Here is a 26982-nt window from a genome sequence, read left to right as displayed (position 1 = left end):
CCCCACATTCCTCCTTCCCCCCCTTCTTTCTCCCTCTAGTCCTATTCCTCACACCTACTACTTTACTTTGGCTACTAATATTTTTTTTCAAACCAGGAAGAGAGAGAGAGGAGAGAGAGAGAGAGAGAGAAGAGTTTTCTGACATCATCTGTCACAGACTCAGGGTCCTCAGAAGCTAGAAGAGTAGGTGAGGTCAGCCTATACCGATTTCTGACGACCTAGTAAGGTCCCAGATTCCAGAACATCTCGGAAAACAAAGCAACAACAAAACCAAAGGTGGAAATTTTGTGAAGCAGAAGGTCACAGATTCACAGATAAAGGAATCTAAGAGTGCGGTGAGAGGGGACACATGACTCAGAGAAAATTCGTGGTCTAGCCTTTTGCCTTCAAGAAAATGGTGGTCTAACCTTCATCTGTCACCCTAGTAGTGAAGAAATTGCTCCATATATCTGCCCCGTATCTATCTTTCCTTAATTCCTATTGCTCTGTGTAACAGGAAAGGTAGTTGAACGGAATGTGACCAATGGGCTTGTAAATGAGACTGGCAAAATTTTTGTTGTTGTTACTGTACAATTCCATTTATATGAACTCCCCAAATAACAAAAATAATATATGGAAAAAGAAGTATGAGCAATGGTTATGTTTAGGGGGAGAGTATTGACCAAGATGGCATATGAAAGAGATTGGTGGAAATGTTCTGTACCTTGGTCTGATAATGAATAAATATAAAAATAAATGCAACTGCAATTTTCAAGTTTTACTATATTTCAGTTTTAAAAAGAAATAATAGTTTCTTTTCCCTGGACTGGGCTATACTCTAGATTCTTCCAGCATTCCATATTGAAGAAAAATATCCTTTTTAAAATATTTTTTATTGACTTTTTGTGTATTTCATTCAGAACATCTCGATCAATCTAACCATCTTTATACCTCCTTCCCCACTGGCACCCTCCTGTAGCACCCTCCCCCGCCCCGGCCACTGGAATTCATGTGTTAAGGCCTATTGTGTCAATTTAGTGTCCCCAGATGTTCCTTAGTGCAAGTTCATCTACTGAGGTCTAGTCAGCCTATCAGATACCAACCTTAGTTGAAGAAATATTGGCAACTGATTACTGCTGGATTAAGGAAGCACTGATCTTCCTAAAGTGAGGGACTCTAGAGAGACTGGAGAACTTTTGTTTACAGAGGTTACTGAGAAAACATAGGAAGGTCATGATGATTGCCACGTTGGAGTTAGACAGCTCTGCTCATAAAGATGCAAAGCTCACAATAGCAAACATTAGAGAAGATTACATTCTGTCTTCAGCCTTATAAGGTGAAACCATAAAGACCAAAGAATCAAGGTGTGTGAATTCCAGAAAGAGGTATCCAAGCCAGTCATTTCACAGGTGTGGAGCTGGGATGCAGGTAGGGAAAGCGGTTAGTCTCTGTCAGTGACCAGGCTCAGACAGCAATGTCTTCTAAGTCTTGGGCCAGGAAGCAGAGCTTCCAAATCTTTGCACCCTTTCCCATGAACTAATTATCCAAGCTCTGCTGATGACCATCATTCGTCTCCAAACTCTGTTGGACTCAGGTTCATAGATCCAGCTATGCAGTAGAAATATCAGCAGGCACCACACAGTCAACATGTCCAAATGGAACCACTTTTCCTTCAAAACTCCTGTGTCCTTTTCTTAGTTGATGCCACCAACATTTAGGGCATCATTACTGTGCCTCCTAGTTACCAACACCTGTCCATCCTGTTAACATTGTGATAGGTAGCCTCTTCATCCCTTAGCTTAGACTTTCTTTGTTTCTTGCAAGGTCTACTTCTCTGGTATCGAAATGCCTATTTTTATGAACCCCAATCCCTGAACCCCTTCAGGCTGTCATCCAACACTGGATGGTCAGATCTTTCTATTAATAAAATGAAAATCTGTCACGGTTACTCCTAACTAAAGGCTCTTTAATAGAATCTGAATTAAATGAAGTTCCACTAAATACATCGGACTTTTTATTACATCACTTCCTGTTTATCATACTTCTTATAGGCCTGTACATTGTTTTACATAATACTTAATGTTCTATAGCATTCTATTCAAGGACCCTTGCTTCTGAAAAATCCCTCCTGACTCCTTCGAAAATATAACTTATTCTTTACTGCTAGATCTCTCTCTCTCCATTAATACCTTTTGCACGTTTGCATCAAAATTGTCTGGAATTCTTTATCACACTTAATTGGGTGCACATTTGGGATCACATCCATTTTATTTTCTCCAGTGCCCGCCACAGTGCCTGGCATATAAAACAGCTATATGTCTTTTGATTTAATGAGTAGATAAATAGATGAGGACCAGCCTAATATCTAATGATTATGGAAGAAAAGATCTTAAAGAACCTCAAGCATGCAGCATTACGTAACCGAAGCACATGACCTCTGTTGTGCGTCACAGTCAGAAACATTACACAGTGGTTAATTCCATTTCCCCCTGAGCAAAGAAGTCAGAAGGAAAAAGAAATCTGGCCTTCCAGAACAGAAGGAGGAGGGAGGCAATGCATTCATGGGTCTCCAGCTCCTATTGTAGCCTGTCTAATCCAAGTCACATTTTGAACTTCATCTTTCCCTTCCCAGACCTTGGCTTGTTTGCAAGGAATTTGTTTTCTGTATGCACAGCAGCACACAGTCTTCAACTTTATGCTCAGATCTCTCCACTCTCCCCTTATCAGTATCTATGAGCCCCGATGCCCTGGCTGTTCTATCTGTTGCTTGGGTTTGCGTCTACTTCCCTCCATTCTGATAGGAGGCCTTTCTGTCTGCTTCCTTTGATCCCTTGATCTTGTGAGACTGTGTAGTGACCTCAGGATCTGAGATTGTCTATCCACTGTTTATATACTCTTGGGGGAAAGTATGTGTTCTCATCAGTAGTGACTATGATAAAAAGCAGTCAACTTCTAATGAGCACTTACTATATTCTGATACTGTGTCGAAAGTGGTCCTCTGAAATTGGGTTAGGTAGTTGCACGTCTCACTGAAGAATGCACAGCTAATAGGTAACGGAATTGAAATTTAAATCCAGGTCTGTTTCATCTTATATCTCTGTCTATAGAGCCTGCCAAGTTGCTTAGGATACTACAGCTATCCAGTGAGAATATTCCTTTTTAAAAATTTTATGTGCATGAATGTGTTATACCTGCATGTAGGTAAGTGTTCCATGTCATGCAGTGCCTGAGGAGGACAGAAGGTATCTGATCCCCTGGAGCTGGAGTTACGAGCAGTTGTTAGCCATCATGTGGGTGCTGGGATTTGAATCTGGGTCTTCTGCAAGAACAGCCAGTGCTCTTAACCGTGGAGCCATCTTGCCAACTCTCATGAGAGTGCTCTTTGAGAAGATAAATATATTAAGTAAAGAAGGAAGGAAGGGAGGGAGGGAGGGAGGGAGGAAGGAGGGAAGTTAATTAATGCATATGAATAATAGCGCTCCTAGTGACTAATGAAAATATTAAAGAATGTAGGCTGGAAAAGATGAAAGGAAAGGAAAAATAATGGCAGGATGGAGGGAGAAATAGTAAAAAAAAAAAAAAAACAGAATGAAAATGATAAGACTTCATGGGCTGGAGAGATGGCTCAACAGTAAGATCACTGATTGTTCTTGCACAAGACCAAGGTTCAAATCCCAGCACCCACATGACAGCTAACAACTGTCTCTAATTCCAGTTTCAGGGGATTTGGCACCCTCTTCTGTCCTCTGAGGGCATTGAAAGACACAGGTACACTTACACACATGCAGGCAATAAACTCATACACATACAATAAAATAAAAAAGGGAAAATACAAGATTTCAAAGATATTGGATGAAGACTATCTTTGATATTCAAAGTAATTTTACTTGGAGGGGATTTTTTAGTAGAAAGACCATTTACATCCACCAGAATATTCCCCAGTTTTGATAAGTCTACTGGGAGAAATACTATTAATTCAAAGATGCTTTCTTTGTCAAAAAATGTTTTGAATTCTTCTTTTGGGAGTCAGAGTATAGGGCATGGTCCATTTTCAGGAAATGCTCAATAAAAGCACATTGTTATCCTTTGATCAGCACCCTGATGCATTCTGAGCTAAACAGAAATATATAGGCGGTCTTATGTGAACTATGGGACTCCAGGTAGAAGACTAACTCTACAGTGACATGACTGATTTGTAATACGGTTATCACTGGAGCCAGAAGAGCCTCTGTTAAGCTCCTAGAGAGCTCCTTTACTGAACACCTCTACCACGCTGAATGGATCTTATTTACTATAAGTAAACTGATACAGCGTCTTATCCAAGCCTCTCCCAGTTCTAAAGCTAGAATGACATCATAATCTGCTTTCATCAAATCTGCTCAGATTAAAAATAAAGTGAGATTCACAAAGTTATGTTAACTGTTAAATTGAGTTGACTAAGAATAGAAAGAAAATTGTCAGCAAAGTTACAATAATTCAGTTCTCCTGACTGCCAAATAAGTCTTCTTTTACTGAATCTCTTTGTTTTACTTTATGCTACAGGATGTAATTACAACTATGGGTTAATATTAATGAGATTATCAGAAACTATATTACAGCTATTCGATAAGTTTTTTTAAGTACTTCTAAGGTCCAATATTTCTGCCCTAAACATTTTGTGAGTTTTAATAGCAAATGGATGTTTATTAGGAGAGCTAAACTACCTTTCCTTCATGCCATATCTTCATCCTTCCATCTACCTATCCATCCATACACCCACCCACCCATCCATCCATTCATCCATTTATTTAATAGATAATTACTAAGCAATCATTATATGCCACATATTAAGCTAAGATATGGAGACTTCAAAGAGGAACAGGGAACAGTTCCATCCCTTGAGAAACTCCCAGTCCTCACGTCGGAAGCCAACTGGTAAACAGATACATGACATCATGGTAACTGCTATAACTAAGCAATTAATAGGTCCTACGGAAGCAGTGGGAGAGAAACATTGTGTTGTGGAACACCCATGTTTACCATGGGACTAGAAAGTGCTCTGAGGATTCAAACCTCTAAGTGTTCTCTTCCACCTGAGAAGAACAGGGTGTTTATCCATATACACCACGTGTGCCTTGCATATCTGCTTAAATTTATTTATAAACACATAAATCAAGTAAGAGAAATCCAAAGGATTTGATTCTTCAACTGTGGATATTGACCCAGAGTCACGTTTAGGAGCGTGGTGCGAGAGGTAATTATTGTGCAATTCAACTCATCATCATCGAAGGTCCGCCCACACAACCTGTTATTTTCCCCCACACGGCACTTACCATACTGTACTGCAGTTGCCTTAGGTACTTGCCCATCCCTCAGTTGTCTGTGAACTCCTTAGGAGTAGACCCCATTTCTGTTTTCATCTCTACATAATTACTATAATTTAGAACAGTACAGGCCACATTGATATATACTAAATAGACTTTGCTAAATGGCATCGAATTGGCATGGCTCTAAATAAAGAAGAAGAGGTGGCTGAGAGAAGGTGCTAGAAAGACAAGTGCTTTGGAAATTGATAGTGTTGGGCTTTAGGAAAAGCCAAACAGTGAAGGCAAACATACTGTGAATGACACTGGCTGTCAGACGTGGCCCTGGCCTCTAGCTGACCAGTTATGTGTTAAATATATATTGCTACTATTTCTCCATCCCTCTTCCTCCCTTCTTTCCAAGTAGCTAATTCGCTATCTTCCAGCCTTCAGTCCTCTCTTTGTGGTTCTCCCTAAGCCTTTCTAGTCTGTGCACATCTAATTTTGTGGAGTGCCCAGCTTCTCCCACAACTCTCACCTGTGCTTCAGTGACCCCTCTCCACTTGGGACTCATGCCCACTGTGCTAAGGGAACCTTACCATGGTCTGAGACATTGCAGGGCCCAACAAATACTTGTAGCTGAATACCTATATATATACATTATGCAAATTTATAGTGTCTAATCCAGTCTCTTCAGCTCATAGATAGATAACTTGAAATCCTGAGCAGGTAAGGAAATCATCTGAATTTTCATCTTACTTTAGAGACAGAGAAAGGCTAGGTCCAAGTTCTCCTTGACCATTCCCTTCTATCTTAATGTCCTGAGATTTGGCCCTGTTTATCTTGAATTTAGACTCAAAATTTTCAGAGCATTCAATCCTATACTTAGATATGACCCAACGCTCTTTATACAACTGGGAAATCTAAAGTACAAAGAGAGGAAAAGATGGATTCTAGGTCTCACAGTGAGGCAGTGACAGCTCTAGTCTGGCTCAAAAAAATCTCCATGCGTCTCCATAAAGAGACAAATACGTAGCATGTGCTCAATACTGTTAGGTATAATCACGAATAACACAGCAGAGGTTTGTGCCCTTGTGAAATTTGTACTCTCAGGAGAAGAGAAAGGCAATAACTTCATAAACAGTTGTTAAGAATTATAGTCTGGGGGTTGGAGAGATGACTCAGCAGTTAAGAGAGAAGGCTGCTCTTGCAGAGGACCCTGATTTGGTTCCCAGCACCCACATGGCAGTTAACAGCTGTTCACAACAGTTCCAGGGGATGGGATTCCATGCTTCTTCTAATCTCAGTAGGCACTGAAAGACACTTACCTACATCCAGGCAATGCACTCACACACATGAAATAAAAATAATAAAATATTAACAAAAAGAATTATAGTCTGATTGTGAAAATCACTATAAGGAAATAGAATAAGAAACTTCCAGAATGCCTGCCATGGAGAAACACGCCACAAAGAGTCAGATTGAGATGTCCATGAAAGAGAAGAAAAAAACAAACCACACGATAAGTGACAGGCATCAGAGATAGAAACCGAAGTAGTAGCGAACACACCGTGGCCAGGGAAAGTTCAGCACAAAAGCAACAGTTGCGCCAGTCACTGGGAAATGTGTATCTCGAGTAGAAAAGCCAAATCATGGAATATTCATCTACATATGTAAGGAGGCGATCAGAGGACTTGAACCAATCGGCTATAACATCTGCTATACATTTTCCAAATATCACTCTGAAAAAGGACAATGGGCCACAAGATTCCAGAAGAAGAGTCTCAGATACAGTGTTATCACAGTGCAAACTGATTGCTGAACTCTTATTATTGTTATGATTTGGTATTTTGATTAATATCATTATCATTTATGTTCTAATACCATCTCCATATAAAATATTTGAAAAGCCTTCATAGAGATCAACAGGGAAAAGGGGGATTCTTTCACTTGGTTTCAGGAGAACTTGAAGAGCTTTGTGAATTTCAAGACGTTTTGTATAAAAATTTGAGGTTGTGCATATTTATGTGGAATCCAAAGTTTCCATCGGTTCCTTAAAGGGACTTGTGGCCCCCAACAAGTGGCTGAAATGCTGAGACTCTGGGAGCATACCAGGTCATTTCCTGAAGGGAGTTCCCATCACTAGAGTTTAAACCCTGTAGGGGATCTGTGAAAATGAGGATGTTGATGCTGAGTTGTCAAATCAGACTGAGGAATTGCACTTTCCTTCATCTGTACCCTTGTTGGAGTAAATAGAATTTGGAGCTTTTATTCCTCTGAGGAGGAATTAGTTTATTCCTTAGAAATATAATCTACAACTTTGTTTATTCAAGCTCTGTCCTCTGGGTTTCTCAGCGATTTTAAGTAGGCAAATTCACTTCTAATGTTGCCTGAAATGGCCCTGCTGGAATTATTCGCTTTGGATTTTCTATATTGATCCACAAGCCCAACTCACCACCCTTCTCCCCTTAATTCCATAAATTCTTCTCACTGCTCCTCACGGTCTTCTTTATTTCCTCCTTCGTACCACCCTCTTCTACTCTTCTTTCCAAGCATCCATGTAATGTTCCATTGACTGGGCTTTGTACTAAGGATTGGGGCAAAAGTTAGGAGACTCCAATTCTAGTTTTTATGCTACTGCAAGTCCTTAAAACAATCCCCTGAAACATTCCAGTGAACCCTGCACTTCCACAGAGTACACAGTTTGAAAACCACCCTCTTCAGAAGTTGAAAATTACTTAAAAAATTAAAGTGTGCTGCTTGCCTTGCTATGTAATTGTAAGTATTCCCTGCAGTGCTTAGAGTCTGGGGCTGCACCACCAGAGCTTTCTTTATCAACAGTAATATTTTAGATCAATACTCATTTCAGCCTTCAGGTCAGCAGGTGGTGGAAAGCCAACAGAAAATAAGAAATGGAACCCAGCTCGCACAGAAAGGACAGCATTTGTAGATGGGAACAAAGAAGAGAGCTGTCAGTCACTTGGCTCCAGGGCCTTCATCGCCTCTGAGAGCCCTTGTTTAGTTATACCGACCCTCCATGAGCTCTAAGCAACTCTGGACGTAGGATGTAGCAGGAAGCCTTCGTGACACGGAGTTGTTTCAGCTTCCAAAGCGTTTTCGACATGTATGTATCATATTCCCGCTCACCTTGTAAAACAAGCATTTTCATTTAAAACAGTGAGGTCTTTGTATTCTCAACAACAAACACATGGTTTAAGGCTTTCAGACACAACCTGCCTTTTTTTCCAACTCTCACCCCCAAGCCCACTCTGCCCTTCCTTACAAAGCCTTGTGTCAGCAGAAATATGTGTTTACAAACAAGGGCTCCAAGACAATAGAATCAGTAGCTCAAAAAAGCCGCTAAAAATGTGTTCCTGGTTCTGTCTTGGCATTCCTGAGCACTGTGTGTCAACCACAGCAGGATCCCATCTTTCCTCTGTCTGCATGTCTGACTTCCTCTGATTCCTTCCACTTATACAGTAAAAACATAAGAAGCCTAAATGGAGAGACGGTTAGATGCTGACCTGGGCCCTGAGGAAAGCTGGGAGACAAAGCCCAGACAGGACAGGGAGCTGTTTGTTGTGATAGAACAAACCCGAACACATGCAGTTTACATTGTCATCTGAAGCAGAAGTTAATTGAAGGATTATTAGCTGGGCGGTTATAATAGTTACATGCTGACCATGTAGTTCCAGACGATTTTTCTGGGATTGTGAGCAGCTGAGAGAGTACTTTAGCCACTGTCTTGAACCCTATTACTTACACATAGTAATGAAAATGGCTAATCCATTTAACATGTAATATAAGCCAGACCCTGTTCTAAGTATCTTGCCTATGTTAATGCTTAACTCCTCACAATGACCCTCTAAAGTATCTAGCATTAGTATCTCAGTTTTTTGAGTGGAAGGGGAGGAATTTTAAGTGATTGTCCTAAAATATATAACAAGTCAGTGGAAGAGTCAGTCCACAGAGTCAGGACTGTAATCGCCCCATCATAAACCTCCTAACATTAGGTCTGAATGCCTCAGTATGACATTCAACTTGCTGTCCTGCTCACACTTTGTTTCCTACTGGTAACATGTAGAGAACCACATTAGGACTTGTGAATCTCAGCACCACTGACCTTTTAGAATGTGCAGTTCTTTGGAAGTGCTTTCCTATGCCTTGAAGCATTTTTCCCAGCACGCCCAGCACCTACTTACTAGGTGTAGTAGCAGACCCCACCTGCTCTACAGTTGTGATGGCCAGAAATATCTGTGCCCAGTCCCAAATACCCCCCAGAGGGCAAAATCTCTACTGTATAAGAGCCGCTGACTTCAGATCAGTCAGAACTACATGGTATTCTTAGGACACACATTTCCACTTCGATGCCTCAGTTTGTCCTTGACCTTATGGTATCCTTGGCTTCCTGCCCATCAGTTTTCTTTATTCTGTAGTCTGATAGATTCTCTCCCTCTTTTAAGCCAGATGGGAAATATTACCTTTTCTGGGTAAATAATCTGCTTATTTTTATGCTTCTTTTAAATAGAAAAAAATGCACACCCACTTCTAAGCTTTTTAAGTTTGTCCTTGACCTTATGGTATCCTTGGCTTCCTGCCCATCAGTTTTCTTTATTCTGTAGTCTGATAGATTCTCTCCCTCTTTTAAGCCAGATGGGAAATATTACCTTTTCTGGGTAAATAATCTGCTTATTTTTATGCTTCTTTTAAATAGAAAAAAATGCACACCCACTTCTAAGCTTTTTACTTGCCCCCCCCCCCCCCGCCAGAGATTCCATGGGAATCTTGAGTTTAAAAACTAGATCTATTCCACATGTTTGACAAATTTTTATACGGTTTATCACATGCCAGGTGCCAAACTAAGCTAAGCTAAAGTCAAAGGGCACACCCTGTGTTTCAAGGAGTTTAAATGACAGACCAGAAGGTCTAGAATGAGTCTTAGAGATCAACTCTACATCCTCCCAAATTCTAATACATGGGAAAACAAGAGATGTGTAAATGAAATTCATTCAGTTCAAAAAGAGACCAGAATCAGGGGCTAGAGAGATGGCTCTCTGGTCTGGCAGAGGACCTGGGTTCGATTCCCAGGTACCCACATGATGGCTCACAACCTTTATTAACTCCAGTTCCAGGGGGATCTGACACCCTCTTCTGACCTCCAAGGTGTTGTCTAACACTGGTGCACTTACATACATACAGGCAATATACTCATACACACAAATGTAAAAATAATAAATAAAATATTGTTTTCAAAAAGACGAATCAAAGCTGAGTTATCCATTCTCTACCTATTAGAATATCATATAAATTCTGAGGCCCTGACATGTATTAAATGCCACTTATATACCTTTAAAGCCTTGAGGACCTTATTTGAGGTTGTGGCATAACTCACAATTTTCTAATAAATAACAAAACTACAGAAAATTAACACTCACTTTTAACAGTGCATCAGCCCTCTCCCAAGTCTTGCTTACTTTCTATTCATATCATGACTGACAAGTCTGAATTGCTCCAGAACACCACTGCCAAGGGGTCCTGAGACACTACTCCTGACCCTTGCAGCTCTGCCACTATGAAAAATGACACCATAGCACTCCTAACTGCTGGACTCCTTTCTTCAAAAACACCAAAGAGACTCTAAAGTCAATGGGAGTACTTCAGATATCTTGGCATGCCATACCCAGCTCTTTGGAATCTAGCCTTAGGCAACCCTCCATTCCTCTGTGTACTCTCAGTTCTGTTGAGTGTAGCTGTCTAATTCATCTCCAGGGTTATCTGTGGGTAATGAGTCTTGTCCTTGCTCATACTGAGTCTCTACTTGGTGGTCTGTTCCAAGTTCGCTCCCACTCAAACTGCATCTCATTAAGGCTTAGCTCTTTGAGATTCATCCTGGGAAACTTCCTTGAGCCTTCTCGTCAGAATCAAGTACAAGCAGAGTTCTGCTTGCTTATACCTATATCATAGTATTTTGTCAATTATACCTTATTTATTTATGATATAAAGGGGACCCCCCCCTTCTTGTGTCTTCAGATTTGCCTTGACTGGGCCTCATCATGTAAAAGTTAAGAGGGTGAACTCTGGGCTAGGACTACGTGGGGCTAAATACCACCTCTATCACTTACCTACCAGTTACTCAAGCTTGAGGCAGTTGTGTTTTCCTATTTGTAAAACGAAAGCAATAATATTGTTTCACTGTTTGGATTACTGTGTGGGTAATCCAATGCCTGGCACACAGAAAATGGTGTTAGGTAGCAGCCTTTGTGGTCCTCCTTATCCAGGAAAGAACTTCTGGATGGCACAACCCTAGAAAAGGAACTCTGCCTGCCTGGCCTTGTCCCTTCCTTATCTTCCTGTCCTTGTCTCTCCCTTTTCTTTCTCCTCACTCTCTCTCTCTCTCTCTCTCTCTCTCTCTCTCTCTCTCTCTCTCTCTCTCTTTCTGGCTTAGCTCTTTCTGTGGGTCAATAGAAGGTGATGGCAGGCTCACCCAGAGAGAAACTTTTGTCTCCAGAGTCCAGCCCACACTGTCTGGGTGTGCTTTTACATAACAGGCTGTAGACCTATGTCAAGTATGAAATTTACATCACTTGGCTTGCCCACTTGGGAACCTATCCATCCTTCTTAGCTCTTCAGGTTGGCTGCAGGTCCTCAGTGCCCTCTCCCAACACTAACTATAGATGAAAAACCAAGACTCAGAAACAGAAATGAGGGCAACTCATCCTTTTGGTATTATTGACATAATGCCCATGGCCTAAAGACTGTTTGGAGCCTCACAAAATGGTTTATTTTAAAATCACAATTTTAAGATAACAGCTAGATAAAAATGACTACATATAACTTCTCATTGATACACATCTCTAGTCTATGCCAATGGAGTCATAAGACATAAATATATGCCTTTAGGAGGAAGAGATCTCCTAGGGTAAAAGCAAAACCCAAACTACAGCCCACAAAAGTTGCATTGCAATCATGCATGAGGAGGGCTTTGTGCAGGATCCATACTAAATGAATGACAAACCAGCACACAAATTATTTACTGATTATATCCAGTTGAGAAAATTCTCCCCTGTATTATCAAGAAAAGGCCTGGAAATTATTTTCCCCTTGTCTGCCCTTTCAAGTTGAGGAAACGAACAGCAGAGAATGTGTCACTTGCTGATGGTTACATAACCTAGTCAGGCCAGCATACAGCTAAGTTGCGTTTTCCCGTTACTCTTAGTATGTTGTGAATCAAACTATAAAGATCATGGTTACAACCTCCAATTACATAGATGGAAACACTGATAGCCAGAACAGAAGGGCTTCCTCACTATTATAAGGACATCCACAGCTACTCCATATCAAGTTATGGAAAGATGATTTGAAGCCTAAAAATCTCAAATGTGATTTCCTCAAAAACCTTGTGCACATATATTTTTCATTCACCCGTAGTTGTTGATTGGGTACTTACACTTGAGGTACCCTGTGAAAGGATGTACACGCAGAGTAGTGATAGCTATAGATGGTGTTTCCTCATGAATTTATTGTGTGGTAGCAGAGACAGCTTTGGAATGGATGTCTGAAATGAATCCCATGATTAACAGTGATCATTGCTATGGGAAATCAGACAAAAGCCAAATAGCCCACACCAGCACTGGGATTTGCGAAAGACTCAGGAGAAATGAGAGGCTCTGACCCTACAACTAACTGTGTGCTGTAAAGACACAGCCTAAGTGATCTGTACGTGCAGCAGAAAGATGCCTGAAGTCAAAGAGAGAGAGCACAGTGGGTATCAAGTACAGACTCATGCCTATTGAAGGTCTAGTGGAAACGATAGCACTGGCATGAGTCTTTCAGAGCAGAAAGACAGAAGGCACAGGAAATGGGGAGATGCTTCTACCTGGAGGAAGCAGTGTGGGTCAAAGAGAGGGGCCTAACCAGAGTCTGCCTGCATGATCAGAAATAAGATGAGGTCAATGCTTTTTACATAAAGTGAAGGTTAACCTTTATTGTGATGTGGTCAGAGAAAGGATTGCATGCTTTTCAGAATGACGATGAATCTGGTGGCACTTTACAGGTTATATCAATCAGTATAGAATGAAACTATCAGAACATAGGTAGTTAAGAGAGCTCTGATAATGGCAAAGATCACATACTGAGACCATCTGTATGCTTTCCTATGCCTGGTGTCACTAACTCTTCATGGTGGGTATGCTCTTTTACCAAGTAAGAAAAGGAAAGCTCAGACAGGTCTCATGACTTGCCTTTCATAGTATACGATAGTGGAGTTGACATTTGAAATCACAACTCAACCCTTAACATTCTTATCTCCTGTGTGCTTCTGAACCCGAAAATAGAAAATTGTGTCCATACAGCTGCATATAGCTCATTCTTTCAATAAGAGGGTGTTGAGCACCATTATGCAAAGCAACAGGATACATCCTTTTGAACTTCCAACACACACACACACATACACACACACACACACACACACACACACACGTCAAGTGGTACACAGGGATAACAACGCAATTACCAAGAAGGGTCAAATTATGATCAGCATGAAACTGAGAGAAAAATCACCGTATCAGCATCGATTTCCGTCCCAGAAAGTTCATATGAGAATCATTGTCTTAATGTATACAATATTAAGAATACTAATATTATTGTTGACAGTATCAAATTGACACATCTGTGTGGCTTTGTGTGAACATGTGAGATCTACTTCTGAGCTTATTAGCTACATTTCTGCCTTCTTTTCTCCAATTCTCATCTTCTTTTTATGGTTCCTCCACATGCGTTTGGTCTTTCTTGCGTTCACCCATGGAGAACGGCGCTCATTTCTTAGGTGCTTATTTTTACCAGGCACTTTAAGTGTTCTACGGACAGTGTCTGATTACAGCCTTCTAGACAGAGATACACTGAAATTATATCAGAGACAGGGATTCCCAGATCTGTGTTTGCTCCCAAATGGAGTTTTTAACACCAGGCTGTCCACTCTGCTGTCCCTCAAGCAATCACGGTCATGTGTGGTTATTGGTTTCCCTGTTTGTTCATTCATGGATATCAGCATTTCATTGGCAGCAATCCAGTCTTTCTACTTGCCAATCCTTATGCCGATCCTAAGGTCACCAAGAGTGTGCCCTCTGGAGCCTCCCTTACCTGTGTTCATTCACAGCAATGATCCGACCTGGACCAATGTGGGATCCTCCAAAGCAGAAATTCCCTTTGTTTCCAAAGCATCTTCTTGTGTAACCAGGCAGATGGTGTTGACGGTGTTTGAAGAAGGGCGCACATGCACTGCTCTTCAGCTCTAAATCCTTTTCCTTTAAATTTGCATAAATTTAGTGCGGAATAGATGGTGGTGACCTCAGAGAGAAAGTCGCTGGTCATGAGGAAAGTGTCACGAGGCAGAGGTGCAAACGGAGTGGTGCGTTAGGACTCTGGCCTTGGCTCTGCGTCTCACGAGTTGTATGGCCTCCGTCAACCCTCTTGGAGCCTCACTTTCCTCATTCATAGGACCCAGGTCATTAGTTCTGTTTGTCTCCTTCAGAGAGTGCTGAGAGAAGCAAATAAAATACATAAGATGCTTTCTACAATGACACGTGTCTCTGTTCACACAACAGTGACAGAAAGAACACAGTTAATGACACAGAAGGAGAAAAGGCCCAGTTCTGAGCAAAAGGGCCATTTAGTAATCGTAAAAAGTATAGGTCTACTTTTGCATATGAGCATGCGAATGAGGATTTTCAGTCTCTGGGTCAGCCCTCCAAATGGCACTGGGTCTGAAGGACTTGTTATACCAGTTTACACAGGAAGACTTATAAAGAGCAGAGATTTTGCCCAAGGCTACACAGCTAACAAGGAGCAGGGCTAGGGTTCGAACAGAGCAGCCCAACTACAGTACAGGCGTTTTAACACTTATTATGTTGCCAGTGGCCATGTGCCAAGGCCTGACAGTTCATTATTTCATTTAGTTCCCTCTATAACTGTCAGCAGACAATACATTATCCCCATTCTATGGATGAGAAGACTAAAATTAGGAGAGGTCCTCTCCCAGAATTCCTCAGTCCCTTAGATGGTAAATGATAGAGCCAGCATTTGAAATCAGATTTGTTAGTCTGTTAAACTCTGATCTCTCTCTCTCTCTCTCTCTCCCTCTCTCGGTATCTCTTCTCTCTGTCTCTCCTCTCTCCATCTCTGGTCTCTGTCTATATGGTAAGTGTGAATATACTTTCATGTGTATGTGCATGTGTGCATGCAGATAGACATGTACATGTGGTGAGTGCATGTAGAGGCTAAAGGTTGATGTCTGGTGTCTTCAGTTGTTCTCCACTTTATTTCAAGACAAGGTCTCTCACAGAACTTGGAAATCACTGTTTCATCTAGGCTGGCTGGCCAAGATCTCTAGGGATCTGTCTGTCTCCATCCACTCTCCCTTCCAGTGCTAGGGTTACAAATGTGTGCTTACATGCCAGGGTTTTAAGTAGGTGCCGGGAATCCAAACTCAGGTCTTCATGCTTGTGCAGCACACACTTTTCCTTCAGAGCCATCTCCCGAGCCCCAAACCCTGATCTTTCTTTGTCTCCACAGACTGCTTACATAGGAGCAAAGGATGCAGGCTTCAGAGTCAAGGTTAGAGTGAGACATAGGTATAGCTTGAGCTCTCAGAAGTGCATGGTTTCTTTAAATGTATCACATAGGCCTTTGTATTAATAATTATGGGACTTGGACCTACTTTTCTCAAACATGCCTCATATCTGGACTGTTTAAAGTAGTTTTCAAGAAAGTATGAATCCATTTATCCTTTTAAAGATAGCTGTGAAGTATATGAAATAAGAGTTGTTATTTTGGGCTGGAAAGATGGCTCAGTGGTTAAGAACACTAGTTGTTCTTGCATAAGACCTGGGTTCGAATCCCAGCATCCACATGGCAGCTAATAACTGTAACTCCAGTTCCAAGGGATCCAACAGCCTCTTCTGTCCTCCACAGGCTTTGCATGACATGGGTGCACGTACCTACATGCAGGCGTAACACTCATACACATAAAATAAAAATAATGAAATATTATTTTTTAAAAAGTTTTTATTCCTAGTGTATGGGTGGCAGAACTGAGGCCCAGAGTCTAATTAAGTTATCCAAGATCAAACAGTTAGTGAAACAGGTAAGGAGACCCATGGAGTTTGGGAACTCTCAGAAAAAAGAATCTGAGTAGGAGAGCAGACGCAGGTGATTTTGTAGATGCTTGTCCCACTGTTCGCTGATCTTGTCGACACTACATGACTGGCTCATAGGAAACCACAACTGAGCCCGTCTCAACTATGTGGTTACTTCTGATGATTTTGCATCTCTGACGCCAGAAGATAAAAATGGAGACACAGTATAACTTGGCCTGAGTCCCCAGTCAGCATGAACCACTCTAAGGCCCTTCCTGCCACTAAGCCTAAGGGAAATCCTTTGAGTCACGGTGAGCCTGCAGGTTTGTGGATACTAAAGAGCTGTTCTTTGGGTATGCCCTTTAATGACATCCCAGCCTTGTTTGACTGCCTGGTGGTTCTGAGTCCTTCAGGTCACTTTGGTGGGCCTCCCCTTGACTGAACCTAGTGCAGGGACCATGGGTATACTTAACCCAAATCTGTCTGTTTTAATCACTTTCCTCTGGACAGATAAAAGCTTTCCATAGGATTGCTCTCTCAAGCATTCCTCTGTGGCTTTGATACCAGCGATTAAATCAGGGAAAACAAAACAAAACAGAAAAAGGACCAGCTTCAACCTTTAGCTTTTAATTTTTTACCCTCCTGAAAGAAACCAGATTGTTGACCTAAATTCCTCCCTTTCATCCTCACATCCTCACACCTCTGCTTGCATTCTTGCCTCTGACATCCCACAGCTCATGGGCATCATAAAGTGGAGGGCCTGAGCCTGCCGGTCCTACCTATAACCTTGTGTTTTCCACAGTGAGTACCCAGCCTGAGGTATCTAAAGAAGCAGAATCCTAGAATCCAGAGTCTGAAACTGTAGAGACTCTCTAGGCCTATCTGTTACGACCCTCCCAGCTCATAGGCAAGAGAATGAGAAAGTTCAAGAATTGGCTTATCCAGGGATGCACAATCCAATGGACAGGACAGCAGAGCACAAGAGCCTCTGGTGGGCGGGGGTAACTGGCATGAAGGAAAACATCTGGAGGTCCATTTGGCTCCAGAGTCTGGTAGATGAAAAATTATGGCTCTCTCTCTCAGATCCTGGCATGGACCCTTCAGGGATCCATATCATCTCCGTACCTCTGTTTCCATGACTATCAATGGCACTGTAATAGAGCCCATTTCACAAAATCATGATGAGTCCCAAGTACATACCTGTGCTTATCACAAAACCTGCTACATAGAACCCTTCCAAGTGCTTACTATTATCACTATTTATTTGCAAATGATATATTTCCCCACAGGGATAAGTGTCCTCAGAAGAGTTTTCTTTCCTCTTGTATGGATATTCTCCCAAAGAGAGAAAATAAACGATAATATTAGCTGGATGTACATTGTCATCTTTTGCTAATTCTCTTCCCCAGGCAGTGATAAGAGAAAAACCATATGTTATCAGACCTAATTTTGTATTGAGTTAAAGCATCCCAGAAAAACATTATAGGAAAAAACACAGGATGGAGGAATAGCCAGGGTCTCCCTCAGTTTAGGGGAACAGAACTTGGAAACAATTATTTGAGCTAATTGCTATGAATTGCAATACTCCCTACTGCTTAGTGCCAAGTGACTTTGAGAAGACAACCGAACTTCTCTGAGACTTGGGTTTTTTATTTGGTAAATAGCAGCTATTTCAAGACCGGCATGAAAAGTATAGGAGACACCGTGGGATGGACACGAGTATCCATATGCCCAATACCTAGCAGGTGCTTCTGAGAGGTGAGTTCACACAGAAACACAGAAGCATGCTTCCCTAGAAAGGAATATTTTCTGTGCGTGGGGAACTACACCAGTCTTTGAACCTTCCTAACATACTGTGTTCTGCTCAAAATAGGAATGGAGTAAATTGAGGCACCAGATCATAGCAAGAGAATGGTTGTGAACTGAGAACAGACAGTGGGAAATGGAAGAGAGTTCAGAGAAATCCCAGTGGGAGGGCTTAGAAAGCATGCTGAACGAGAGTATAACAGTTTCCTTGGACTTCCCTAACAGAGGCTTACAGTCTGGATGGCTGAAACAGTGCAGGTTTCTTTTCTTACAGTTTTGGAGACTGAGTTGTTTTCCTCTGAGACCCCTCTCTTGTGCTTGTAAATGGCTACTATCGCCCTGTCTTAATGTGATCTTTTCTTGGCACACATCTATGCTCTCATATTCTCTACCAGTCCTATTGGCTGTCACCTCATAGTGACATCACTATAATGTGTTTACCTCTGTCATCAAATAACAGTCATATTTTGAGCTACTAGATGGTATGACCTCAGCATATACATTTCATAAGTCATGGTTATACAGTCCATAAAAAATGAAAGGCAGCCAAATTTATGACAGCAGTCTCAAAAGACAAAAATTTCAGCATAGAAACTGGAAATGGGAAAAACCCCATGTCAGGAAACCAACCGACAAGGAGGCTGGTGATGGAAGTCTAGAAGCTAAGGAAAAAGCTAAGGAAAGCACTCCAGACTCCAAATCAACAGCTGCTCATGCAGATCTAAGGTCCCAGTGCAGTGGAATGAGCCCAACAGACTGAGCACTAGAAGCAAAGAACTGTGCATCCTGAATCCAACCTTAGACAAAAGAATGTCGCAGGACTCAGCCTTCTGGCTTGTACTTCAGCTCAGCTGGTTTGTGTTGGTACTGTAAGATCTGAAGAATCATTCCTGGAGGAAGCCATGCCCTGAGATAATCTACCACAGAATGCTTGCCACTTGACACTTAATACAGTGACACAATCACAAGCCGGGATCTGAGAATCCTGTAGGCCTGAAATCAGTGCTGTGTTGTTTGGGACTTCCTGTCCCTGAGGCTCAGTTTACTCTGAGGAGCGCATAATGCTGATACTAACAACCTTATGAAGAAGGTTAGTGAGAGACTTGATGTAGGGCACTTGACATTTAGTAATTCCCAGGAGTAAAGTGTACATGGAGAAAGCAAAAATATGCATGTAAACCCTCAGAATAGGATCATTAAAGTGATTTTTAGAAGGAGCCCCCATATCCTTAGAGGATTGTCCTAGGCCAGAATTCTAGAACATTCTGTTCAGGCCTTTTGCTTTCAAACTTTGATATTTAGTGTGTGTGAGTTTTGTCTGGAGTGAGCTTGAATGGACAGGTGAGAATTTAAAAGGGCAACATGTGGCCTATGAAATGGCTCTTCATGTAAAAGCACTCACTGCATAAGCCTGATGACTTGGGTTTGATCCCTGGAATCCAAGCAAAGGTGAAAGGTGACCATCAACTCCACAAAGTTGTCCTCTGACCTCCACACATACACAACTGTGGTGTTTGTGTGTACTCAATAAAAAAGTAAAATAAAGCAGTAAAATGGAAAGAAAGGCACATAAAACTCCTACGGACATTTGAAGTGCTTTGCATATCAAACTTAGTTGCATATAGGTCAGGGCCTATTAGAATGGCCACTAGCCATCGTTCTAGGGACTAGTTCATTAATAAGAGGCCCAAGAAGCCTCCTCTATTGGGATAGTAACACATTCTCTCTTCTTGTGGGCAATGTTTCAAGATACTACTTCACTGGCCTTCAAAACGACTCTTGGAGTCACTTCCATTGTCTGGTTCTGTAGGCTTATAACATTAAGCAGGTGTATGCTAATTATAGTAGATTATATGCAGAATTGCATGTGGCCTTCTGCTGTGTCGCATGGGAGTGTGTCCCTTGGGATTATTCTCTAGTTCCACACAGATGGCTGACTTCAGATTGACTGTTACCATTTTTTTAATGATGTCTCTATGTTGCTGTACAAGTGTGAGGAAGAACAGTGTGGTATTATGCAAGGATTCTTGTGTTCTTCAGGCAACATTGTTCTATGCCCTGTACAGAGTGACACAGCGGAGAGGGCATCTAAGCATGTAAGAATTGAGAATGACATAAGGCATCCAGTTCAAATCAACACATATTTTTCAACACTGTCTACATACAAGGAGCCATTCTAACAGTGAACAAAAGGCTCTTAAAGTCTAGCAGAGGATCATTTCATCTGAGCCCCTCCTTTTACAGCAAAGGGAAACAAGCCCCAGCAGTATAGAGGGGGTGTGATGGTGGTATGACTTGTCCTAGGCAAAGTTACCTGGCACACCAAGCCTAGGTTTCTGGTGCCAAGTCTCGGCTCTGGACTGGTAGTACATGAGTGCTTTCCTTCCAGTGTCCTGGAATGTGATTCCAATTGACTTACTCTCATACAAAAATGGCCCCATCCCCATAACACTCCTCCATCTCTAGGAAGCGCAGTGACTTCCTTTCACCACTTATATTCCAGGTAAATATTTCCCGCTAAACCTCTATGGCTTTTGCTTCAAGGTTTTCATCTCCTTTCATTCTTTCCTCTTAGTGCTGCTGAAAAGCCCTCTTTGCCCTTCCTGTCCACCTCTAGGGTAAGCCACCTCTTACTTCTTAGCTGCATGTGGCAGCTAAGTCTTTCTTCTTCCTTCCTTCTTTTCACTGAGTTACAAACTGAGGTGGCCTGAGCCAGGGTCCCAGGCCCCAGGAAGTTTCTGAAATGAGGACCCTATACAGATGTGTAGTTTACCTTCAAAATAAGGCCAGCTGCTTTCCAAAGGCAACTCTAAAACCAGAGACCAGATGCTCCTGTCAAAATGAAAGGGGGAAAGAAGTGTGTGTGGGGGGGGAGAGAGAGGGAGAGAGAGACAGAGATAGAGTTTCTTTTGATAGAATAACAAGTGAGGGGACTGGAGAGGTGGCTCGGTGATTAAGGGCACTGGCTGCTCTTGAAGAGGACCCAGGTTCAATCTAGCACCCACATAACCATCCATAACTCCAATTCCAGGAGAATCAAACACCCTCTTCTGACCTCCACAGGCATTGCATGCCGTGGCACACTTACACACTTGTAGGCAATACGCTCATACACATAAAATTAAAATAAAAATGAATTAAAATAAGTGAGGAGTTAGGAAAGGAAGAGTGGTCATTGAGCAAAGAGGTGAGGGGGGAAAACTGGAAGGTTTAGGAACCAATGATCACACTGAGATCCACATTGGACAGCAACCAGTAAGCACTGGGGCAGCTCATTCCAAGTGTGAAGGCAACTCTTACGCTTTGGAGGGAGTCAGTGGAGAAGTAACTTTAGAAATTTTTTTTAGATTTTCATACATGAATACTATATTTACGTCATTTCCACTCTTGTCTCACCCCCTCCAACTCCTCCTGTGCCCCCTTCAATTCCCTTTCAAATTCATGACCTCTTCTTAACTATTATATAATATATATATTTATATACTATATATGTATATGTATTCTACTAAGTCAATTTAGTGTTAATCTTATGTACATGAATTCAGGGATGACCATTTGGGACTGGATAACCTACCAGGGAGCTTGTCCCTGTACAAAACTGAGTCTCCCTTTCTCAGCAGCCATTGATTGCCTATATAGTCGTCTTATAGGTATGAGCACTTAAGAACTGTCCCCTTTCCATGTTGGCATGTCAAATGCAAATGTATCAACCTGGCATAGGCACCCCAGGGTCACTTACTCTTTGTGTTTTGGCCAGTTTTGGATCTCTAATAGTGTGCATCTGTTGGAAAAAGAAGCTTCTTTGATAAGGGGTAAGAGCTACATTCACCTGTGGATACAAGAATAAACTCTTAGAATAGTTAGAAGATATATTGGTTTAGGAAAGTGGCAGGAGTAGCTTCTCTCAGGTCTATGACCTCTCCAGTCATGAATCTTTGGATAGGTTTACAAGAACAGGCGTGGATTCCCTCCTATTGAGCAGGCCTTAAGTCCAATTAGACAGCTGTTGGTTATCCCCAAGATAAAAGTGCCACTATTGCACCACTGGGGATATATTACCAGGCTGGTTATTGTTGTAATTCTTATGCTTTATAGATATATAAGTAGAAAGGGACCACAGGGGAAAGGGGGAGAAAGACCTCTAGATATGGGGTAGTGGGAAATCATTTTCAATAGGTAAGTCTTTTAATATTGTCTAACTCAATGAAGATTTGGCATTTCTAAATAGCATTTACCAGTGAGTTTGAATTGGACTCGTGGGGGTTTTTTAAGCCTTCATCATGGGTTTTAATACATCAGGCAAGATGTTTTCAAGGTACTTACTTCTATGGACTTTCTGTGTTTTGTTTCCTGGCATTTTATAGTTTTTCATCTTTAATTTAATCCCAGATCTTCCAGCATCTTAAAAGTGAACTCTTGTTTGGATAGCCAGTGTAGGTCAAAGAGGTTATACTCATTATGTTTTTTAAGTATGACACCATATTCAAAGAGAGATACAGATGAGAGAATCAAGGTCCACAAAGGTGACATGGTCTTGTCCAAGACATATGGCTTGTAATTGCTGTCAAGAGTCAAAACAGATTATCCTGGGTCCAAAAATTTTGCTCTCCTTCCCAGCAGAAAGACACTCTGTCCTCTGATTTTCTGTCCTTTAGCCACTGAGACATAAATTAGTGCCTTTAATTCTGTTTATCTTAAGGCCACTGCCTTGCCTCTTTTCCCCCTCTGTTTCAAATCATTGCATGTCTGTGCTCATTCATAGGACACATAATGAGTTCCTTGTGTAGAAAGGTGCTAAGCAGATTTCAAAAAGACGACTGACTGTACATGATCATTACTCTCAAGAACCATCTATTCTAGTGAAGAGGAAACAGTGGCGTAGACATAGGTAACTTCAGAAACAGAGAGCCAATGTCAAATTTCCTAAAAGGAAAATGAGCTTAGAGGAGAGAATGGTCCTGTTCTCAGAGCTATCAGCGAGAGCTTCTTGGAAGAAGTGATTTGTATGTTAATCACTGGGGATCCTGGAATAAAGAAAATCAGATATAGACTACGTGATGAGAAACCTCATTCAAATAAGACCTAGAAGTGCTACTTGGGACTCTGCCAAGGTTACCAGACTATAGAAGTAGAATGGCTATGTTGGGAAACTCTGGTCATTGCATGAAATACATTGAACAGGGAATGGGAAGAAAGAAGTAGGTAGGCTTAGATCCTCTGCCAAAGTTCTGGCTATGTTAGATGCTAAGGGAAAGATTTATCCGGATGCTAAGGTCCCAGTGCCCACAAAAGAGGAAGGACTATGTGGGCCTCCTCTATTGATTTTGCTGGACACTCTCCATGTTCATTTGACAAGCACTAATGGCAGCTGGACACTCAGAGTTACGGTGACCGCATTGATGCTCCAGTGAGAGTAGGGACTATCCTTTCACATAAGCATCTTTTATTTATTCTCATCATCCTTTCTTTCTCCTCCCACCTGGCTTCAAACAGCATCCGACACTTAAAATGTACTTGTAATTAGAAAATCCTCTTCACCATCTAGAAGAATTTCCTGTGCCAAGGTACACTGTGTATTTTGAGAGAGGATGGGCGATAGGGTGAGTATAAAGATGATCAAATTCACAGAGAATTTGCTAAGCTACTTTGTTGGAATTTTCAGAGAATCTCTAGAGATGGATGTCTATCCTACAACCTCCTCAAACCCCTAACTAAAATGTGTGATAACTACTGTCTACCCAACCCTAGTTTGTGGTGTGAACAAAATTCACATTAGTGATTGGTAATAATAGGGGGTATTTTGCAATTTGCCCACAGGACAAGAGTTATATAGATCTCAGATCCACTTATCAACCAGATGATCTTGGACTTGTCTTTTCAGTTCCTTTAATTTCCATATCTATCATTATTTTAATGAAGTACTTAAAATCATTGTCATAAGAACATTGCAAGTATTCAGTGAACTAATGCCTACAAAGACCTTATCATGGTGCCTGACCTGCCGTAGAGGCCTAGTGGAATTGTTCTTTATTACTGTTGTCTAGATATCTTTAGCATCTTTTTATATTAAGAGGACATATGTGTGTGTATAGAGAGAGAACTTTTAGATAAACTCAGCTGAATTGGTTTTCAGGAGATTTGTCCATGATGCTGTTTAACCCTAGAAATGCCTTTCATTCCCTGTGTCTCAACTTCCTCACCTTAGATAGTGTTAGAGCAGCTGGGATGATTATCTTCACAAACCTTTGCAGATCATCTGCTAAGTATCTGCCTTTCTTGGAAATTCATGTCAAGGTTAGCAAAAACTCCTAAAAGACGGAGAAGCACTAGCTTCTCAGCTCTCGACACTCACTTTACTAGGCCAGCTTTTCCCACAATTCAGTGACTGCTCATGGTGTTATAGTGACAGTCTTAGGGACTGTCCTAAATGAACATCTTCCATTCCATTCATCTCCCATTGTTTTTCTTTTTACTTTACATATTATTCTACACTTTAAATAACTTCTTAATTAGAAAGTGTACTTTCCCATGCAATACCTTTGCAATTCCAATAACTTTAGGGATTTTATTATTATCACCATTGTCTTTACATTTTTTCAGTGAAATACCCATTCTAACAAAAGCTTTTGTGCATGCTCTGTATTCAAAGCCAACAAAAGTGAAACGTCATGGATTCAAGGTGTCATGAAGTGTCACCAAATCCACCTCACTTGACCTGTTAGTTCCTCTAGCTCTCACCTTGTTATTGGGGTGGTCCCAGAGGCACCACTAGTAACAGTCAGGGTCTCACAGAGATACTTGAAAACTACTAACTTAGGATATCCTGATATAAATTTTGTCAGAGAAAAATAACTTATCCCATACACTTCCATGCTTTATTTATTCCTCTTTCTCTTTTGGGGCCACATAGGGCTGTATGACAAATGTTCTTATACCTCGCGTGACCGAGGATGGGTCGTGGGCATTCACACCGTCAGTGATCAAGGCAACAGAGATCCACGCTACTTTTTCTCCTTGAAGACAGACCGGGCCAGGAAAGTGACAACCATTGATGCCCACCGCAGCTACCTCCCAGGCCAGTGGATATATCTAGCTGCCACCTATGATGGGCGGCTGATGAAGCTCTATGTGAATGGTGCCCAGGTGGCGACCTCTGGGGAGCAAGTAGGTGGCATATTCAGCCCACTGACCCAGAAGTGTAAAGTGCTCATGTTGGGTGGCAGTGCTCTGAATCATAACTACCGGGGCCACATTGAACACTTCAGTCTGTGGAATGTGGCCAGGACACAGAGGGAGATACTGTCCGACATGGAAACCCGTGGCCTCCACAACCCTCTACCTCAGCTCCTCCTCCAGGAGAACTGGGACAATGTGAAGCGCACTTGGTCCCCCATGAAGGATGGCAAGATCCCCCAGGTAGAACTCAGCAATGCCCACGGCTTCCTACTGGACACGAATTTGGAGCCTCCTCTCTGTGGGCAGACGCTGTGTGACAACAGAGAGGTCATCACCAGCTACAACCAGCTTCCAAGTTTCCGCCGGCTCAAGGTGGTACGCTATCGTGTGGTCAACATCTATGATGATAACCATGAAAACCCAACAGTGAGTCGTCAGCAGATTGACTTTCAGCACCAGCAGCTGGATGAGGCCTTCAAGCATTACAACATCTCCTGGGAGCTGGAGGTGCTGGAGGTGAGTAACTCCTCACTGAGACACCGCCTCATTTTGGCCAACTGTGACATCAGCAAGATTGGGGATGAGAACTGTGACCCCGAGTGCAACCATACACTGACAGGCCATGATGGTGGGGACTGCCGGCACCTCCGCTACTCCTCCTTCACCAAGAAGCAGCAGAATGGTGCGTGTGACATGGATTGCAACTATGAACGGTTTAACTTCGATGGTGGAGAGTGTTGTGACCCAGATATCACAGATGTCACTAAGACATGCTTTGATCCTGACTCTCCACACAGGTAAGACACTGCTGGGCAGATGTCCAGTTGAGAGCTGATTCTGACTTTCCCATTTTATAGATGAGATACTTAAGTCTATAGGGGTTTGTGACAATTTTCCAGTCTATGAAGCAGACTTGTGACCAGGGGAAGCCTATTGTTAAAGTAATCAAAGGGACTATATGCCAGCTTGGTCTATTACAAAACCCACTTACCAAATGCTTATCATTGACCATGAAGAAGGCCTCAAGTTCTGTCTTTTCAAAGAGCTCAGAGTTTAAACTGGTTAACATGTACTATATACAAATGACTGTTGTGCTGTGTGTAGTAGTGTGGGTTAGAGCTGTGTTATCTAATTCAGTAGTTCCTGGTTACATGCTATTTAAATTTAAATCAGTTAAAAGTAATAAAATTACTTTAAATTTATTATTTATATTTTTCTTATATTTTCATTCATTCTTTTAATATTTATTACTTTTACTTTATTTACAAATGAATAAAATCAACAGGGTCTTATGATTCAGACCTTTAATCTCAGCTATTTAGGAGGCAAAGCAGGAAGATTTCAAGTTCAAGTCCTGCCTGGGCTACGGAGTGAATTCAGGGCCACCTTGAGTAACTTAGTTGAGATCGTGTCTCAAAATAAAAAATAAAAAAAGAGGGCTCAAGAGTAAAGAGCTGGTCTAGCTAGTGAAAGGTTGTGACTCTGTGTTCAGACCCAAGCTTCAGAGAGAGAGAAGAGAGAATGAAAGAGAGAATGAAAGAGAGAATAAGAATAATTTTGACCTCAGAGTTTGGATTGGGGAAAGAAAGACACATCAGGCAGTGGAT

General features: G+C 41.7%; 1 protein-coding gene across 1 annotated transcript in view; it reads left to right on the top strand.

Moving 5' to 3' along the window:
* Positions 1-26982, top strand: part of Pappa (pappalysin 1) — a 252646-nt gene that overhangs the window by 14609 nt on the left and 211055 nt on the right. Inside the window, exon 2 of the mRNA XM_008833486.3 lies at positions 25110-26172. Coding sequence (XP_008831708.1) covers positions 25316-26172 — 857 coding nt within the window. The 5' untranslated portion in view covers positions 25110-25315. The remainder of the gene's footprint in view (positions 1-25109; positions 26173-26982) is intronic.

Source organism: Nannospalax galili, unplaced genomic scaffold (assembly GCF_000622305.1).
Source record: "Nannospalax galili isolate Female #2095 unplaced genomic scaffold, S.galili_v1.0 scaffold34, whole genome shotgun sequence".
Classification (NCBI taxonomy): Eukaryota; Metazoa; Chordata; class Mammalia; order Rodentia; family Spalacidae; genus Nannospalax; species Nannospalax galili.
The sequence above is the reverse complement of the archived record's forward strand: the minus strand, read 5'-3'. Positions and strand labels throughout refer to the sequence as shown.